The sequence below is a fragment of the Phacochoerus africanus genome, chromosome 2, assembly GCF_016906955.1.
Source record: "Phacochoerus africanus isolate WHEZ1 chromosome 2, ROS_Pafr_v1, whole genome shotgun sequence".
NCBI classification, from domain to species: Eukaryota; Metazoa; Chordata; class Mammalia; order Artiodactyla; family Suidae; genus Phacochoerus; species Phacochoerus africanus.
This window is the reverse complement of record NC_062545.1, coordinates 231325613-231344904: the sequence shown is the minus strand read 5'-3', so window position 1 is coordinate 231344904 and position 19292 is coordinate 231325613. Positions and strand designations below refer to the sequence as shown.

At 42.3% G+C, this 19292-nt stretch overlaps 1 protein-coding gene and 1 pseudogene across 1 annotated transcript in view; both read right to left on the bottom strand.

Moving 5' to 3' along the window:
- Positions 1-19292, bottom strand: part of PCSK5 (proprotein convertase subtilisin/kexin type 5) — a 457211-nt gene that overhangs the window by 11423 nt on the left and 426496 nt on the right. The window contains exons 33-35 of the mRNA XM_047767789.1: positions 16521-16751; positions 14258-14435; positions 9520-9737 (exon numbers count right to left, since the gene is read on the bottom strand). Of these exons, the coding sequence (XP_047623745.1) occupies positions 9520-9737; positions 14258-14435; positions 16521-16751 (627 nt within the window). The remainder of the gene's footprint in view (positions 1-9519; positions 9738-14257; positions 14436-16520; positions 16752-19292) is intronic.
- LOC125121451 (A-kinase anchor protein 17A-like) lies at positions 3764-9351 on the bottom strand (annotated as a pseudogene).

Sequence of the window (19292 nt, the reverse complement as noted above, 5' to 3'; positions counted from 1 at the left end):
GATCTATTGCAAAATCTGCATACTTAGGGTCCTCCAGGTCCTTTGCAAAAGGAAGTTTGCAAAAGGAAGTGTTGTTTTCAACTTTTTTTCCTTGTTTAACACCTGGCATTTATCCTTGCTTCTAAGGATCTGCTGGAGCCTTGGGACCTATAAAGACAGTTTTTGCATTTCCCTAAATTTCAGAACAGCTCACCGTCTGCTCTTCTTTGGATTGACCCCCACGGGGCGAATCCACCCATGCAAAGCAACCCCTGGACTCTGTCCAGGGTGTCCTTCTACATTGGAAGAGAGAGGCAGCTCGGAATAGTTAGGAGGTTTCAGTTACCCAGCTGAAATTTTTATTTAGAATAATTTTGTGTGGAGGATAAATAAAAAGTTAAATGCATGAAGGTGAGGAATGAGCATTAATTATGGAGGAAGCAGCTGCAAAGATACATATTGGTCCTTATTAGGGTGTCCTAACCCAAACCCCTTAGTTCTTTAAAGATTTTTTTTTAACACACTTAGGTTATTGGGCAGTCAAATGTGAATGAAATACAATCTAGTGGGTAAATTATTTATTTAGGTTGCTAAATTTTCCCAGGATCTCCCATGCATCTTCATTTCTTAGTATGACAGCTAATATTCTAGGAAGGAAGGAACTCATCTTTTTTTTTCACCCAGATTATAACCCAGGAGAAAACTTGTCCTCCCATATTGTAATCTCTACATTGCAAAACCAGAAGCCAGCACAGAGATGCACTAACCAGCAAAGGATGTGTGAGGCAGCTGAAGAAAGGATGGCAGAAGAAATGAACATTAAAGAGAGAAGGCATCAACTAGGCATATTAGGGGTTCAAGTCAAACACAGGAAGAGAAGGCACAAACACTCAGGATGGCTCCAGGGTTCACCTAGAGATGCCCAGTCATCCCTGGAACACAATCTTAGGGGACTGTGTTGATGAACTTTTTCTTTCTCTTTCTCTTTTTTTTTTTTTGAATTTTTTCTTATTAGAGCAGTTTTAGGTTTACAACAAAATTGAGGGAGAAGAGTACAGAGATTTCCCATATACCTCATGCCTTCCCACTAGCATAGCCTCCCCCCTTATCAATATCACTCACCAAAATGGCACATTTTAAAAATTTTTGGCCAAAGACGAACCTACTTTGACATATCCTAATCACCTAAAGTCTACAGTTTAGGTTAAGATTCACTCTCAGTATTGCACATTCTATAGGTTTGAAAAATGTATAATGACATGTATCTATCATTACAGTATCCTACAGAATATTTTCACAGAATGTTTGCTCTGTCCTCTGCCTGTTCATCTCTCCCTCCCCTCGACCCCTGGCAACCACAGATCCTTGAATTGTCTCCACCGTTTTGCCCTTTCAAAATGTCACATAGTCAGAATCATATAGTACATAGCCTTTTCAGAGTGATCTCTTTCACTTAGTAATATTCATTTTAGATTCCTCCATGTCTTTTTTTAAAAAACTATTTTTTCAGATATGTATAACTACCAAAGGACTATTTATTTATCATTTATTTATTTGCCATGCCCACAGCCTGGGGAAGTTCCTGGGCCAGGGATCAAACCTGAGCGACCACAGTGGCAACACCGGATTCTTAACTGCTAGGACACCAGGGAATGCCCCTCCATGTCTTTTTATGATTTGATAGCTCATATCTCTTTAACAATGACCTGTATTCCATTGTCTGAACGTATTGATGAATTTTCGGGAGAGGAGTGACGAAACTGTCTTTTTTTTTTTTTTTTTTTTTTTTTTTTTACTTTTTAAGTTCACATTCACAGCCTGTGGAGGTTCCCAGGCTAGGGGTTGAATTAGAGCTACAGCCGCTGGCCTATGCCACAGCCACAGCAATGCAGGGTCAAACCTGTGCCTGTGACCTACAGCACAGCTCATGGCAACGCTGGATCCTTAACCCACGGAGCAAGGCCAGGGATCGAACCGACATCCTCTTGGTTCCTGTCAGGTTCATTAACCGCTGAGCCATGAAGGGAACTTCCTAAGCCATCATCCTTAATTTACCCAGGAAATCTCAAATCCAGTTAAAGAAATTTATAGTTTTTTTCAGAGTTCTCCTCACACAGTGGGTTAAGGATCTGGCTTTGGCATTGCTGTGGTATGGGCTTGATCCCTGGCTTGGAAATTTTCACATACTGCATGTGCAGCCAAAAAAAAAAAAAAAAAGAAAGAAAAAAGAAAGAAAGAAAGAAATTTATAGTTTTTCAAACTGTGCTAACATCACTAAAAATTTCTCCAAGCCCCGCTAAAATCTAAGCTGGTATTGTCCTGTTTTAATTGACTGACAATAAGAGACATTAACTTAGCTAATGATGGTTGCCTGACCTTATTAGAAACTAAATGCCCCCCCCCCCATAGCACTAGGGGGTTCAGACTTGTGTTTTCACATCTACTAACAGTGGCATAAGAGATACCTTCAACTATTCAAAAAACCTAACAGAAGATCAGTATTTGCTATCATATGGGCAATAATGATGCAAACTTTCCACTACTCAGCCACCTTAACCCCATGTCAATATAATCTCTCATTTGTTATCTTATTCTGATGAGGAGTTTTGAGCAGCAACTATGTACCTCTGGAATGAAAAAAAGAACACAAATTCATGATTATAATGATTATTTAAATGCAGTTTTTTTGGAAGGTAATTCTTTAAAAGATGAGAGTCACCTGCAGATAAGAGCGGAAACCGCTGTATTCATGGAGTTGCCTCAAGAGCTGCTTGGAAGCGCTTGGGAGGGGACAGATAGGGGCATCAGATGGTGCTCTAAGATCCTGGGTCTGCTCCATCTGAACAGCTCTGCCAGATTTACATAATAGGAGTCAGCCTAGGCTTTCTCTGAAGGAGGTGGCCTTCTGCTAAAATACCAACTGAAACCACTGTTCTAAATTAGAAATGTGCTGTCCAATATGGTAGCCACTAGGCATAAGTGACTATTTAGCACTTATAGCTACTCCTTGAGTTGTGTGGTAAATGTAAAATAAATATTAGGTTTTGAGACTCCATACAAAAAAAAAAGAATGTATCTCAATTTTTATATACTACATATTGAAATGAATCTATTATACATAATCAATATTTTATTCAAATTACTTTTACCTGTTTATTTACTTTTGTCTTTTTAGAGCCACACCTGCAGCATATGGAAGTTCCCAGGCTAGGGGTCAAATAGGAGCTGTAGCTGCCAGCCTACAGCACAGCCACAGCAATATCAGATCCAAGCTGCATGTGTGACCTAAACCACAGCTCAGGGCAATGCAGGATCCTTAACTCACTGAGCAAGGCCAGGGATCGAACCCACGTCCTCATGGATACTAGTCGGATTCATTACCTCTGAGCCACAGAGGGAACTCCTACCTGTTTATTTTAATTTTTTTAAATCAGACTATTAAAAAATTTAAGAGATGTATGGCTTGGATTATCTTTCTATTGAACAGTGCTAGTACATGGTGCTATGAGATACACAAAAGAAGTCCTAGGACTGGCACATAACCACTCCCAAGATAGTTTAGATTGTCCGCTAGTCTCTAAGAACTTTCTAGCTAAGAGTAGTTTAATGTTTATGTTACTGAGGGTCACTTTAAAACAATAAAAAGGAAAGGTTATTTAGCACCCTATCCAAGTTCCCCTCTTGACGTGAAGACAATTTGGGGGTTGTGGTGGCAATCAGCCCAGGAAAGGGGAGGTGGGGACTCTGGTTGGGTGTTTCAGGAAAGGAAGAGGAGGTTCCTGAGCTAGAGATCAAGACCATCCAGGCCCAGCAGAGGCAGGATCTTAGCTCTGTTCAGCAGCCCTGCAATTAGCCTAATGGCCTGTAGGTTCCTCTGGGCCAGCAGCAGTTTCCTCTCTCTCTTTTTCTTTTTTTCTTTTTTCTTTTTTTTTTGTCTTTTGTCTTTTTAGGGCCACACCCACGGCAAATGGAGGGTCCCAGGGTAGGGATCTAATCGGAGCTATATCTGTCAGCCTATGCCACAGCAACACCAGATCCGAGCCAAGTCTGCAACCTACACCACAGCTCACAGCAACGGGGGATCCTTAACCCACTGAGCGAGGCCAGGAATCGAACCGGCAACCTCATGGTTCCCCAGTTGGATTCGTTTCCGCTGCACCATGGCAGGAACTCCAGTTTCCTCTCTTCACATAGCTATTCCTTTCTCCTTAGCTTGCAGCTTCTCTGGCCTTTTCTGATTCTGAAGGAATTCATGGTCCCTCTGTTTTTGTTAGCCCTTGCAAAAGTTTCTCCTCTTCTTTCTCTCCCCAATTCTTCTTGTTCTTCCTGTTTACTTTCCTCTGCTCTCTGCTTCTGCTCTGCCTCTTTCTCTTGAGGCTTTTGTTCTCTCTGCTGTAGAAGCTCCTGAAATTTCTGCTGCTTGAGGTATCGTTTCTTAATTGAGGCATCACTCAGCTGTATGGTCTAATCAAAGGAAACCTGGAGGTTGAAGACCACAGCCTTGGTGTCCTTGCCTTTGTACTTGAGCTTAAGAACATGCAAGGTGCTCACAACTTGGATGAAGTACCGTAGTACTGGACGTGCACCTCAGAGGTCAAGTGTCCCCCAAAACCGTAGGTGTGAAGGTTCTGATCTGTCATCGCCTCCCAGTTGGGGTCCAGCGGGAGGATGTCCACATTCTATACTCCCTCAAACTTCTCAAACACCATTAGAAGAACCTCCTCACTGGGCTTCTCCAAGCCTGACTCCTTCAGGGAGAATCATTTGCAGGGCTGCCCCCCGTCCCCAGGTGAATCATGCCCGGCCTCTCCCGGCAGGATTTCATTCACATCCTTCCATTGAGGAAGGTGTCCGAGTCATAGAGAGTGAGGAAATTGATTTTGAACTCTGCAGTGCAAGCTGCTGAGCTGGAAAGTCTTGCCATTTAGGCAAGCTGGGAAAGACCTTGATAGCATCTTGTCCTGAAAGTGGCGGAAGTGTGGTGCTCTTGAAAATCTGAAGGGTGGAGAACTGGTGAGTGTGCACAATGCCCTTCAGCCTTTCCATCACGTCCTAGTTGGAGATGGATTTCCCGGGCTGATTCATCTGCAGGGAGGCCTTGTTCATGGTCATTGTCATGCTGGGCTTGAGGTAGAAGCTATACAGAGGTCCACTGCCTCAGACTCTGGTGGCTGCTACCACGGCTGGGGCATTGGGCAGCAAGGGGCTCTGTCTGTATCCCAGGCCACTGCTTTCCTGGCCCAAGTTCACCACCATCACCTGGAGGCACCCCTGAAGCAACCTGCTGCTATAGCCACCCTCTCCTGTGATGGTGCTAAATGCTAGAGAAACAAAGGTAAGACACATTAATTTGTGCCTTTGAGGATCTCAATCTAGAGAGAGAGACAAAGAAGTAAGTAAGCAACTATAAAACATGCCTTTTGGGCTTCAGGGACCTTGAGTGTCCTGTTCACAGTTATATTGATGTTGTCTGGGCCATAGTGCTTGGTAAGTGTTGGATGAATAAATAGATGATGGCAGAGCACTTAGGGAACACAGAGTTGAGGGGTTGGTGGAGGTTTTCTAAAGAAAATGCTGACGCTAAGAGATCAGAAAGAGGTAGCCAGGCTGGAAAAAGTAACCCAGAAGAAGGAACAAGGCTGGTTCAGGTTTATAGCAACTAATTATACCTTACTAGAGGGTGGCAGAGGAGGTGGCGAGAGATGGAGAAAGTCTCATGATAAAGAGCCTCATTTGCAAAGCTTCTAAGAGTTTATGCTAAAGTCATTGGAGAGTCATGGTTAAGCAGAGAGGCATCCTTATGATATTTGTCATGCAGACAATCAATCTGAGAGCATAATGGAAGACTCGTTGGTTATAGAGCAGCTAATACTAGACACAAGGAGACCAGTTAGAGAATTGGTGAATAATTCAGGAAAGGGAATTTAAGAGTCTGGATAAAGGCAATGACACTAGAAAGGCAAGAGAGGGGAGGTGGAATTAGAAGATATCTAAGGGGTAGATTTGGTGGGACTTTAGGACATACTGAATGAGGGGAGAGGAGGAGGGTAAAGGCCAGGTTACTGTCTCAGATGGCTGGGTAGGTGGTGATGGAGCCATTTATCAAGATAGGTAGCATAGGAAAAACTGGTATAGGGATGGGTGATGGAGGCTGGAGAATGATGCATTTACATTTCAAATTCGAGATGTCTGTTGGGCATCCAATTAGAGATGTTAAGAGGCAATTAGATATAGAACTGAAGCTCAGGAAAACCATTCGGCAAAGAGAAATAGATTTGGGGGCATCAAAACATGGGTGGTAATGAAAGCCACTTTCAATCTGGAGATGGCTGTATTCATATGTATTTGGGAAGCATTTGGGGAGAAGCTATTTTAAAATATTATCAAGATGGTGTTCAGGAAGGTCATCTTGGTGGCCTAGATAGCAAGGGTGGCTGGTGATCTTTTTTCATTGTGGTCAACATACTGATCCAAAATTAATCATTTTGGAAGGGAAAGGAAGCAAGATAGGCTCCCACAGCTTGTTTAATCCCAAAGCCTTAGGTATGAAAAAACAACCAACACTACTAAAAAACTACTCTAAAGTACACCTATCCCCTAGGCATTTGGATTAACAGAATGGAGCTGGTCATAATTTAGGGCATAATTCTTTTCTAAGAACCTGATTATCCATTAGTAACACGTATGCCTCAAAAAATTTTATGACTCAGGTTCTGACATAACACCTTCATTCCAAACACCCTGAAATGGTAGAATAAATATAAACAGAACTGAAAAAGAAAAAAAAAAGAAATAGCTGGGTTCAAAAATAAGATGAAATTTCTTTGGACCAGAAAGAGAAATGAAAAACAGTAGACAGATTCAAGCCAGTTACCTGCCTTTCTCTGGGCCTAGGTTTAGGCAATGGTGGCTATGGGTTCAATTCTTCTACACTAGTAGGGACTAAAAGTGTTTCATATGAGACCTGGGCCAAAATACAGTTCTATAGTTTAAAACAAGTGTCATGGTAGAACTCTCTGCCTTCATAGACATCCCTTCTTGACTAGGATTTCCCTGGGCTGTCAGTTGTATGGCTGATGGGATCTGCGCTGACATCAGCATCACCTCCAGAAATACCAGAACATCCTGTTTCTGTTTTCAGGTGGGAGGTAGGGTGTTGTGAGCCAAAAAAAACCTACTTGACTGTGAGGAGTAAGGATAAAGGGAGAAAGGTGGTAAAAAACAAAAACTAAATCTCTCATTCCAAATGAACTCAAAACCAATATTCCAGAGCACATAAAAAAGTGAATGCTAAGAAATAAGATAAACTCAAGCAAGAATTAACATAGATTTACTTCAGACAGTATCAGTTTCATAGAAAAGTTTTGATAAAATTTTAAAAATCAGTGTGTTTAAGATGTTCAAAAAGTAAATGAAGACAAAGTAGCCTCTCAAATTATGAAACACAAACAGAAAGATATGAAACAAAAATAGATGGATACAGAAAACAAACCATTTTAAATCTTAAAAACTGTCTTAAATTAAAAAAAAACTAAAATAATAGGTGGGATGAACTTTAGACTAAACAGAGACAAAATTAGAGAAATGAAATACAGTACTGAAGAATTAACAAAGAGATTAAAAAATATAAAAGACAAAAAAAGCAACATTTTTCAATTTGCAAAAGACATTATAATTTACTTTCCATTCATTCATTCCTTTGGTAAGCCCTTAATGAGAGGTTACTATGTGTAATACTCTAGGAATATGGACTACAAAATGAATGTGGTATAATCCTGGCCTTGTGGGTCTTACAATTAGCAGGAGAGATGGACATGTTTAATTAAAGCACAATGGATAAACAGCTATGGTAAAAGAGATTAGAGAATTAAGAAGGAAGAACAGTTTTATGAAGGACTAAGAAAAGCTTCACAGAGAAGATGACATTCAAACTGGGTCTTTAAGTTCAGAGTCTTGTAGAATGTTCTTCAGGAAGAGGAAATGCATGGATAATAGGCAGGGAAGCATGAAAGATAATGACCTATTTGGTGGCTGCTGAATGATTTTGGATGGTTCTAGGGTCTAGAGTACATGGAAAGAGAGTTGAAACCATAAGATGAAAGGACTGACTGCAGAAACAATCACTTTTAGAAATAGAAAATATTTATTGTTAAGTTTATCAAGGACAAAAAGTGAATGCATAGACTGGAGAAGTATACCATGTTCATAAATGTGATGACTCAGGATCATAAAAATGGATTTCAATGCAATGTCAATTCATATCCAAGGGATTTTTTTTTTTGGTCTTTTTTTTTTAGGGCCACACTCACGGCATATGGAGGTTTTAAGCTAGGGGTCGAACCAGAGCTGTAGCTGCTGGCCTATGTCACAACCACAACAACACCAAATCTGGGCTGCATCTGCAACCAACACCATAGCTCATGGCAACACCGGATCTTTAACCTACTGAGCGAGGCCAGGGATCAAACCTGTGACCTCATGGATACCAGTCAGATTCATTTCCACTGAGCCATGACGGGAACTCCAAAATACAAGGGATTTTTAAAAGAAATGACTCCTTATAAAATGTACATAGAAGACAGTTATGGAATAGCTAAGATAATTTTGAAAAGGTTAATAAGGAAGGTACCCTACCATCCATCAGTATTAATTGAATAAGTCTTAGGAATAAAAACATTGTAAGAGGTATTTCTTTCTTAAATGTTGTGAGAAGAATTCATTGTGATTGCCATTCCATGTCAAGCTATGGAGAAAAATGAATAAATATGAATTTTTGAAAGATTGCTCTGACATTATTGTACAGGATGACCTGGGGGTCATCCCAACTCTGGTCTTGGGGTGACCGGAAAGTCAGCTAAGAGATGCTGATAATGAAGGACAAGGATAGTGAGAATGGAGGAAGAGTTCAAAGCAGAGACCTGTTTAGGAGAGATGTTGTTTAGGACAGTGATTCGACAGAGTTTGAAGTTTACCTTTGCTGGCAGGTAAATGTGTTGGGCAGGAGGCAAGGGGAAGATAACATCAAGGTACCAAACCCAGGCAGTTGATTGGACAGTGGGTCCATTAACAGAAAGAGTAAATAGCAGAGGAAACCCACTTTGTGTTTACTTTGGGACATGTTGATTTTAGAATCTCTGGAGCAGACAGGTAGCTTCTTTGAAAATAAGAATAGAGCTACGGATAGTTTTAGGCCAACATTTTAAGTAGTTGTTGAAATAATGAAAATAAATTTCACTTAGCAGAGTCCAAGTTCAAAGAGGTAAAGAAGGAAGACAGAGCAGGTGGAAAACACTTTCTGGAGGGAACAATACCTGTGTCTGGGCCCTGAAGGATGAGAGGGTAGGAAGAGTCAGCAGCATGGTGCAGGAGCATCTGGGGTTAGGGGACAATTGCAGAAGCTGAGAGAGAACAGAGAGTGCTGATGCTGGAGAGGAACTGCCCAAGGTGATGGAGAAAGGGGCTAAGCAGGAAAAAAAAAAACAAAAAAACAACCTTGGCATGTTTCCATTCACACATGCAAAATGATAGCTGGACCCTCACCTTTGCATTTATGACAAGTTGGGTGGCATCTCTCACAGGTCTTCGTGCTTTGCTCTGCATAGTAATGCTCGGGGCAGGTGCTGTGACACTGGCCCTTGGATCGGAGGAGAAAGAAGAATGGATCGCAGGACAGGCAATCTGTGGGCCTTGGGCCCCGGCAGGCCTTGCAGCTCCTGTTGCACCTCTCACACCGCTGCGTGGAGTTTTCCGCGTAAAATCTAAACCAAGGAAAGGAGCAGAGACTCAATCTTAAGCTTTGCTCCAAAGTTGTATGTGGTAGGAAAGTCATGGTTAGTCAGGCAAGGTTCACTTACAAGCTGGATGCCTTTAGACTCTTATTAGATTAATTACAAATTATACTAATACGTCTAATAAGTCTCAGTTTTCTTATCCATAAATTGGGCATTATTTGTGGGGATTAAGTTAGATAACACATGTGAGAGGACATGGCACAGATCCCATGTAGTAGTGCCACAATCATTGTCCACTTCACTTGCCTTTTATAGACCATATGTTTTTCTACTTGAAAATTCAGTGTTAAGTTGTATTGAATGAGATCAGGAAATGAAAGGTATTTTGATGTACCCCTGAGTGGTTCCTCTAATTTCACAGTTTAAAAAAATCTTGAGGAGTTCCCATTGTGGCTCAGCAGTAACGGACCTGACTAGTATCCATAAAGACATGAGTTTGATCCTTGGCCCTGCTCAGTGGGTTAAGGATCTGGCATTGCCAAGAGTTGCTGTGTAGGTGGCAGACGTGGCTCAGATCCTGCATTGCTGTGGCTGTGGCATAGGCCAGCAGCTATAGCTCTGATTCAACCGTTGGCCTGGGAAATTCCATAAGCTGCAGGTGTGGCCCTAAAGAGAAAAAAAATCCTGAAATAAGAGGTGACATGAATGATGTTGACTTTTACATAATAATAGATGTGATCTCTTTTGAAAAGATTTTTAGTAACAGTAATTACTATTCATAAGTTTCAACTCTATGTCTGACAGTACACCAGGGACTTCATAAACATTTCATGTCATTAAGCCTAAAAATGAGACATTAGAGCCTGGCAATTAGGAGCTTGTCCTTTGGAACAAGAGTGTGTGGAGTCAAAGCCTAGCCACACCTCTTACGTGCTGTGTGACCTTGGGCAAGTCACACATCTCTGTGTCTCGGGGCTATAACATGGGGCTAATGTTAGTGGGTAAAATTAAACGAGTTATTACTGAGTAACTTGTTAGAGCAGTAGCACATTAGAAACACAACTGATCCTTGAACAACTCAGGTGTTAGGGGACAGATCCTCTGTATAGTCGAACATTTGCTTATAATAATATACAGATTTTGAACATAATACGGATTTTTAAAAAATTAATGAGTTTGTCTTCCATATCTGTGGTTTGTACCCTCCAATTCATCCAGCTGTGGATTATGCAGTACATATTTAGTGAGAAAAATACACTTATAAATTGACCCTCACTGTTCAAACCTTCCAGGTCAAGTGGAACCACATTGTTTAGGGTCTATTGTTATTATGTATATTAGTGATATTTATGAGGTTTATGATTAATCTTCATAGTAAACCTTATGATTTAGATATTATCTCTATTTTAATGTCTGTAAAAACTGAAACTCAAGTCATCTTGCTAAAGGTCAAACAGCTAGTGAGGTGGGGCAGGGCACTTTGAACATATCTTTCAAATTCCACTATAACAAGCAATGCATAATTTGAAGGTAAACATAAAATTTTCAAGTAAGATAGAAGAGAGTAAAGGAATCATTGCCAAAGAAGAACCTCTAGAGGTCATCTGACTGACTTCGGCCTGTCTGGACGTTTTGGACATTGGCACACTGAAGCTGTCGTAGACACCTGAAGGCTCACCCGAGGTTTCTCTGGTGCAAAACCATTGGCCCCATTGGGATTTTAAATACTGATTTCGGTTCCATTGACTTATTGACCACTAAAACCATGGCTAGGTGATGATGAACCTGTCTCTCCTAAGCACTCATCACTGATCTAAGCAAGTGCTCATCCCAAAGCACAGCAAGATTTGTTCCACCTTCTGCGGTGGGGGAAGGAATAATGACCACTAATGCATCAATCACTAAGACTCTGAGTTATTTGAGAGGCGAAGTAATGAAAGGAGAACAAAGACAAGCATCAATCACGAACTGAATAGTTGATAAAGATCATTGACAACTCAAAAAAGCTACAGGAAAAGTGAAAATCCACAGTTTTCCACAGGGGAAATACACAGGATTGAAGTCAGATCTGATTTTTCATCCCGGCTCCACCATGTATTAGTAGCTATGTGCCCTTGGGCAAGTCACTTAACCACTCTGAGCCTTGATTTCCTCATTTGTACAGTGGAGGGACTAATATCCATCTCATAGGACTATTGGAGAACCAAGTCATAATAGAAAGACAGGTGTGTAAGAGATACTTTGTAAACTCTAAAATAGCATAAACATTCTTTACTAATATTGTTATTATAGGTTGTTATTAAGATGAAAAGCCTCAGTAGAAACTGTGGGGAAAAAAGCTTATCTGTACCAAATAGGTTTTTTTAAAAAGTATTAAAGAGTAATGCTAAAGGAAAATAATGGAAGAGTTCCCACTGTGGCTCAGCAGGTTAGGGGCTCAGCATCATCTCTGCAGTGGCTCAGGTCACTGCTGAGGCATAGATTCAGTCCCCGGCCCAGGAACATCCGTATGCTGTGGGCACAGTCAAAAAAGTTAAAAAAAAAAAAAAAGATAATGAAGAGTTGACTGTATCCCATTAAAAGAAAAGTACAGTGCCACTGCTTACCTTGATAACATTTTTGCATGAGGTGACTATGAAATCGCTGGGGTCTCATAGCCTGGAACAAGTTCTTGTGCGTAAGTACAAACAATAAATCAGGCCTTAAAAACATGCCCCGAGGTTAAATACCGAAATAGTGATGTGCATGGCATCAGGGTGCTGAGAATTATACACCTGCCTTTCCAAGGCAATGAGATTTAACATGTGAAGTTTATGCACGTGAATCATTGATTTTTACAAGAGGAATTATTTCTGCTAAATATCTCCACTTATACCTCATTAATACCCCATTTATTCCCCTTAAAGGGATTTATGGCAACCCGTGCCTCTCCTCCCAGTGGGCAACTTCAGATACCAATTGTTTTCTTAATTCCATGGTCTGCAAACTGTTTAAATTTGTGTGTGTGACTTGTATCTAATGACTTGATTTGAGGAAGACGGAGATTCCTTATGGGGGATCCGGATTTTTCAAGCACTTTTTTTTTTTTTTTTTTTTGCTATTTCTTGGGCCGCTCCTGCGGCATATGGAGGTTCCCAGGCTAGGGGTCCAATCGGAGCTGTAGCCACCGGCCTACACCAGAGCCACAGCAACACAGGATCCGAGCCGCGTCTGTGACCTACACCACAGCTCACGGCAAGGCCGGATCGTTAACCCACTGAGCAAGGGCAGGGACCGAACCCGCAACCTCATGGTTCCTAGTCGGATTTGTTAACCACTGCGCCACACGGGAACTCCTCAAGCACTTATTAAGATGAAGATGAAGGCTGAGCCAGGTAGTCCCACTCCCTCTCTTCTCGGGTGGGAACATTTCTCTATTGATCTATCTGACTGGTGTTTTTTTGAGGGATGCTAATGTGTGTGCCTCTGTGCTGCATGTTGTAACCTGTGTGAGAAGTAAGATATGTTTTCTTCCCAGGCGCTTATGATTTTCTGGGAAAGATAGATAAGAAGAATAAGCACTTACAGAGTCTCTGCATTACTCAACTTATACATACAAGATGCTCTTTATCAAGCATTGTTGAATGAATGAAGTGAATCACAACATAAGATGGTGATACAAACAGTAATTCCTATAGAACTGAAGTTGAGAGATGTGCTAATTTGGGTAAAAGCATTTGGGGAAAATCCAAGATTATAGCCCTTCCATTTGGGTCTGGAAACCCTCAGTGCTTATGATACTGATTAGGAAGGAAAGGTTAGCAAACATGCCTATAATCAGTCTTCCTCTTTACTGGGGATGCCTGGGGGAAAAAAAGACAACCAGTCAAATCTTCTTCCAAATGTGCTGGTTTCCAGCAAGACCTTCAGATAAATGCACCCACAGGGTTTCCTAGCAAAAAACAGGTGCTGGAGAGCTCTTGTCTGTGAAATGCTTTTAAAAGCATACCTCTGTGTATCTAGGTTGCTTACAGTAACTAAACCTGTAATTTGTGGGTTTATGGGGGCATGGCAGGTTGGAGAATTAGTTGAGTATAAATGGAGATACTTAACTGACATTGTTCCCTTTATAAAATCAAGGCTCCACAAACATTGCTTAGACCTCACCTATTAAATCTAATCAGAACAACCCCTGATGCAGAAGAGAAAGACCCTCCAAGGACTTCTCTAAGGAAAGAATCACTACTGTTTTGTGATGGCTTATATCCTGGGTTTGTGATGTTTGACAGATGGCTCTGACTTAACAATCTGACTCTGTAATTTCATTGGGTCCTTCTGCCTTTCCTGTTTACTCTTCCACTGCTGTGAACTCGGTGAAGTCCTCTAGAGACCAATCCATTTGAACTGGACTCTTCATTTTTGGACTCTCATTAAAGTCTCAGCTGTGAGATTTTAATCAGGTTATCGAAGTCTTCTGAGACTTCCTCATTGGCAAAATGGGTTTGCTAATAGTGATATCTGGAGTGGTTATGGGCTGAAATGAGGGGAAAGTGTGTTGAGGTCCTTACCCTTCTCTGCACTGGAGCAGGCACTCCTTTCCCAGCTGGAACCAGCCTGGCTGGCAGGAGAGACATTGCATGCTGTGTCTCCCTTCACATGTCCTACAAGAGCTGTGGCAGGGGGCACACCGGTGGCTGTCCTCATCAGCATAGTGGCCCTCAGGGCAATCTTTCACACAGGTCGTATCTGCCAAGGGAGAAGCATCTGTCTTGGTATCAAGTATGACATATGACTCCCAAACCTCTGTATGCTCCCCACTGTATACCATGGGGCGGGGGGGGGGGAGGGTTGCAGAAGGAATGAGACAGTGTCCCTGCGGGCTGAAGGATGTCCTTGGGAGCTGAGATGAATGTCCAAGAAACAGAACTGACCATTAGGAGCTGAGAAGAAACAGAGGTCAGAGTGGACCTGTGTTGGGCAGGACAGAAACTATTGTCAGAGTGAGTTAGAGGAGGCACAGGGTCCCCCAGGAGGGGGGGACCTTCAGGGCAGGGGTAGTGGGAGTCAAGGCTCCATGGATGAAAACATAAAAGTGCAGGGCTGATGCAATGACACATTCCCACAATTTCAACTATTTGTATCCTAAAATAGAAGATTTTACCCTCAGTTTGGCTGTGCTATCCACCCAGTGCGGCTCTTGAAATTTAAATGGTTTAAAATGAAATAAAGTTTCTCTGTTGTACAAGCACAGATATAAAGCACTTCTATCAGGACAGACAGTCACATGGACAGTGAGACTGTTTCGCCCATTTATTTAAACAATTAGATTATAACCGTGAATCCTCTGCTCTGTATGACCAGATGACTTGGAGTTGATTTGTTCAGCCCCACATGACTCCAGTCCATCCTCCACCCACCCCATTGGAGTCACTGATTCTTGCCTCTTCAACTTCCTTAACAACATATCAGGGTAGGAGATGAAGGTGAATTAATTATAAGGTTAAAACATGAGATTTCCTGGCTTCACACTTTAACATGCAGTCTTAGAGGCAACGTCTTCCCTGGCTTCTGCTTAACCTCAGGGAACAGAAGCCAGGCTCACCTGCATTATTAATGTGAGCCACTGGTCAGCTCTAGATTGGAAGCCACTTTGTCTCTGTAACTTCAGTGAACATTAGCATAGGCAGTGGTGGAAAAACTAAATAATATTAGAGCTGCTTTGAAAAGTGGTGTGAATCCAAACTCTGTGCTGAGAGAGTCTCTGAGCTGCTCAAAGGCAGGTGCCAGGTCATTCATCTCTGGTTTTCTAATATCCAGCATGGTACCAGGTCCCCAGTTTTTGTTCAGTGGCTATTTTGTTAAAGATTAAGTCTGTGGCAGTGTTCCATCTTTAAGGAAGCTAAAAAGACATGAAAACTAAGTGCTATATCTGACTCTAGACTGGGCCCTGTTCTAAAGGCATTTGACAGAATTATAATACGGATGGTACCTTGTAGGATTGTATTGATGTTAAACTCACTAGACTTTTACAGCTGTACTGTGGTTATGTAAGAGAGCATCCCTATTCCTGGGAAATACATCTGGGCAGATCTTGATTTATTGTGCTTCACAGATACTGTGGTTTTTTTTACAAAGTGAAGGTCGGTGGTAACCTTCATTGTTAGATGATGGTTAGCATTTTTTAGCAATAAAGCCTTTTTTAATTAAGGCATGTACATTGTTTTTTTTTTACACACAATGCTATTGCACACTTAATAGGCTACAGTGTAATGTAAATATAACTTTTATATGCACTGAGCAACAAAAAAAATCTGTGTGGCTTGCTTTATGTTATATTTGCTTTATCACAGTGATCTGGAACCAAACCTACAATATTTCCAAGGTATGCCTCCATTAAAGTATTTGTGAGAAAGGGGCCAGGATGTATGTACCATATCCTCAAGCAGGATGTGTATGTATACACACACACACACATATATCCATACATACATAGTAAATACTGCATATATATATATAGTGAATTATGTATACATATACAGTGAATTCTGTATATATATTATATATATATACACACACACATACATATACACCAGGAGTGAGAGAGTGAGAACAAGCACACTTTAAGGCAAATGAGGTAAATGGGTAAAGGACCTGTGTGCAGGGCTCTTTGTATTGTTCTCCCTTTTGCGTATTTTCAGTAAGTTTGAAAATTTCCAAATACAAAGTGAAAAATGAAAAAGAAAGACACCAAGATCTACTGGGTACCAGGTGACACGTAAGGTAGTAGGTGGAAGGAAAGACAAAACCATCCTCAGGGGAGAAGCAACTCACTGAGAAGAAGGCTATCCCGCAGGCAGGTGAGACACTGGTCCTCGGAAGGCCCGGTGCAGCGGAAGCATTTGGCGTGACAGGCCTTGCACGCCAGGGCCTCCTCATCCCAGTACTCGACGGTGGCGCATTCGGTGTGAGGCACGCAGCCCCCGTGGTTGTTCACCCTCAGGCCTTCCCGACACGTCGTGCAGATCCCCGAGGATGAGCAGCTCCGGCAGGACTTGGGACAGTCTGCAGGCAGGGCAGGGCAACAGACAGTGAGAGAGGGCTGGGCACCCCGCTAGGAATCCATAGCGGACAAGTAGGCTCACATTCCTTTCTCAGAGATTTCTAGGGCTCTGTGCCAAGGGTGTGGGGCCGAAAAAGGCTGGCTCACTTTCTCTGTCATCCCCAGAGAGCCGCCACCACCTGCTACCACCACCACCAAACCACAGCAAGATAACAATAAGCTATCCTACAGCAGTGTGGTCACAACTAGTTAGTGGGCTTCTACTGCCATAACTCCTGCTCTGGGCTCTTTCACTGACCTCCCAGTGCAAGTAGAGTTTATCACTAACATAACAATTGTCAAGATATATTGTAAAGACCTCTTGATAAAAAAGACCTCCTTGGAATTTCCCGTTGTTGCTCAGTGGTAACGAGCCTGACTAGCATCCATGAGGATGCAGGCTTGATCCCTGGGCTCGCTCAGTGGGTTAAGGATCTGGGGTTGCCATGAGCTGCGGTATATGTCACAGATGCAGCTCAGATCTTGCATTGCTGTGGCTGTGGCAGAGGCTGATAGCTGTAGCTCCAATTCGACCCCTCGCCTGGGAATTTCCATATGCCGTGGGTACAGCCCTAAAAAGACAAAAAAAAAAAACCCTCCTTTGTAGTCTTTTATGAATGCATAGTGCCTATGAGAGCAGCAGGCATGTTGTAGGGACTAGGTAAATATTTGCTAGACCAACAAAATCAGAACAATTCACTACCCCCCTTCGGGGGTTTAGCAGTTACCATTGCCTCTGCCTGGAATTTTCTATGTGCATGGTTTGGTCCCTCCCTTTCTCAGTGATCTCTTCCAGGCTGCCTTCTAATTTCAACTCCATCCTGCCCAACTTCCTGTCCCCCCTTTCCTGTCTTATTTTCCCTTTTGACTTGGCTTCTTTAAAGTCCATCTTCCCCAATTGAATGTCAGTTCCATGGGGGTGGGATCCTGTCTTTATTGTTTGCTACTGTTCCCCAGGCTGGAAGAACATGGAGCACATAATAGGGCTCCAATTAGTGCATGGTTTATTATCATGATTGTTATCTTCTCATTTTATCTATATCAGGATCTTGGGGCTGGAGGTGCTAAGTCACTAGGTTGGAAAATGGCAGGGTAAGGAGGTGGACTCAGGGCTTTAAAAAGAGCTCATGCTATTTCTGCGCTAGTGCCTCAGGAAAGATGAGGGCTTCTTAGAGTTGGCCGTGCTATCTCATAGGGGCTTATGCAGCCTGATCAGAATGGATCCCATCCCTTGTGTTTCTCAAAAGATATTCTGCTTGGAGATTGCTTGGCTCTGGATGCTTCTCTCTGCCAACCCAAATCTTCCTTTTTAGGTCAGGTCCTATGTTTCTTCTCTCTGGAAAGTCAGGTGGTTGCCCTGCTTCTTCCAGTGCCAGCTTCCCTCTGCCTCACTTTGGACAGATAGGAGAAGCAATAGCATAGCAGGGAGAGGCCTCATGTTAGTTCCCAAAAGCTGAGCTTGTCTGAGTTCGGGCATCTGTATTTTTTTAAAGATCCCCTGGTGATTCCAATGGGCAACTAGGAATGAGAACCAGAGGCCTTTCTCCAAGAGAAAATTAAATCAGGTAAATTAAGTAAACCTACTCTGAACTTTAAAGTCCTCTCTCTGGCAGATTACTTGGGTTACTGAACACCAGAGAAAGGACAAAAGTTGATCCTTACTTTCTGCCCTTGAACAGACAAGACAGCACTAAAGGCCTTGGGCTGAGTCTCTTACTTTCTCATGGAAACTGTCCCATAGAATTGCAGCCTCCTCACATGCTAAACAGGCACAGATGCCATGTTCTTTCACACACAGTCAGGTGGGACATTGACACTAAAGAGTGCTTTACATAAAATGCACAGAAAGTTATGTCCAGATCATCAGGCTAGGGCAAAGAGCCTTCAGGAGCAAACTACATCCTCCTGTCCTACCAAAAGCATTTCTCTGAGTTCCAGGATGTGGGTGGAGCAAGGTTTCTCCTGCAGCGTGGGTGTGCCTCAGGCTCTCACTGTGGTTAGTGCCCTGCCTCAGGATATCGCCTGTGTTTTCTTGGTGGCAACAGAAGGGACTAAGTTACCACTGGCTGGCTTGTTGGAGTGAATTTTGTGTTTACAGTTAACAATACTGTATTGAAACTTGAAACTTGAAAGTTGCTGAGGACAACATGGGTGGAACTAGAGACTCTCATCCTGAGTGAAGTAAGTCAGAAAGAGAAACATAAATATCACATGAGATCACTTATATTCTGGAATCTAATACACAACACAAGTGAACCTTTCCACAGAAAAGAAAATCATGGACTTGGAGAATAGACTTGTGGTTACCAAGGGGGACGGGGAGGGAATGGGATGGATTGGGAACTTTGGGTTAATAGATGCAGACTATTGCTTTTGGAATGGATTAACAATGAGATCCTGCTGTGTTGCACTGGGAACTATGTCTAGTCACTTATGATGGAGCATGATAATGTGAGAAAAAAGAATATATACATGTATGTGTAACTGGGTCACCATGCTGTACA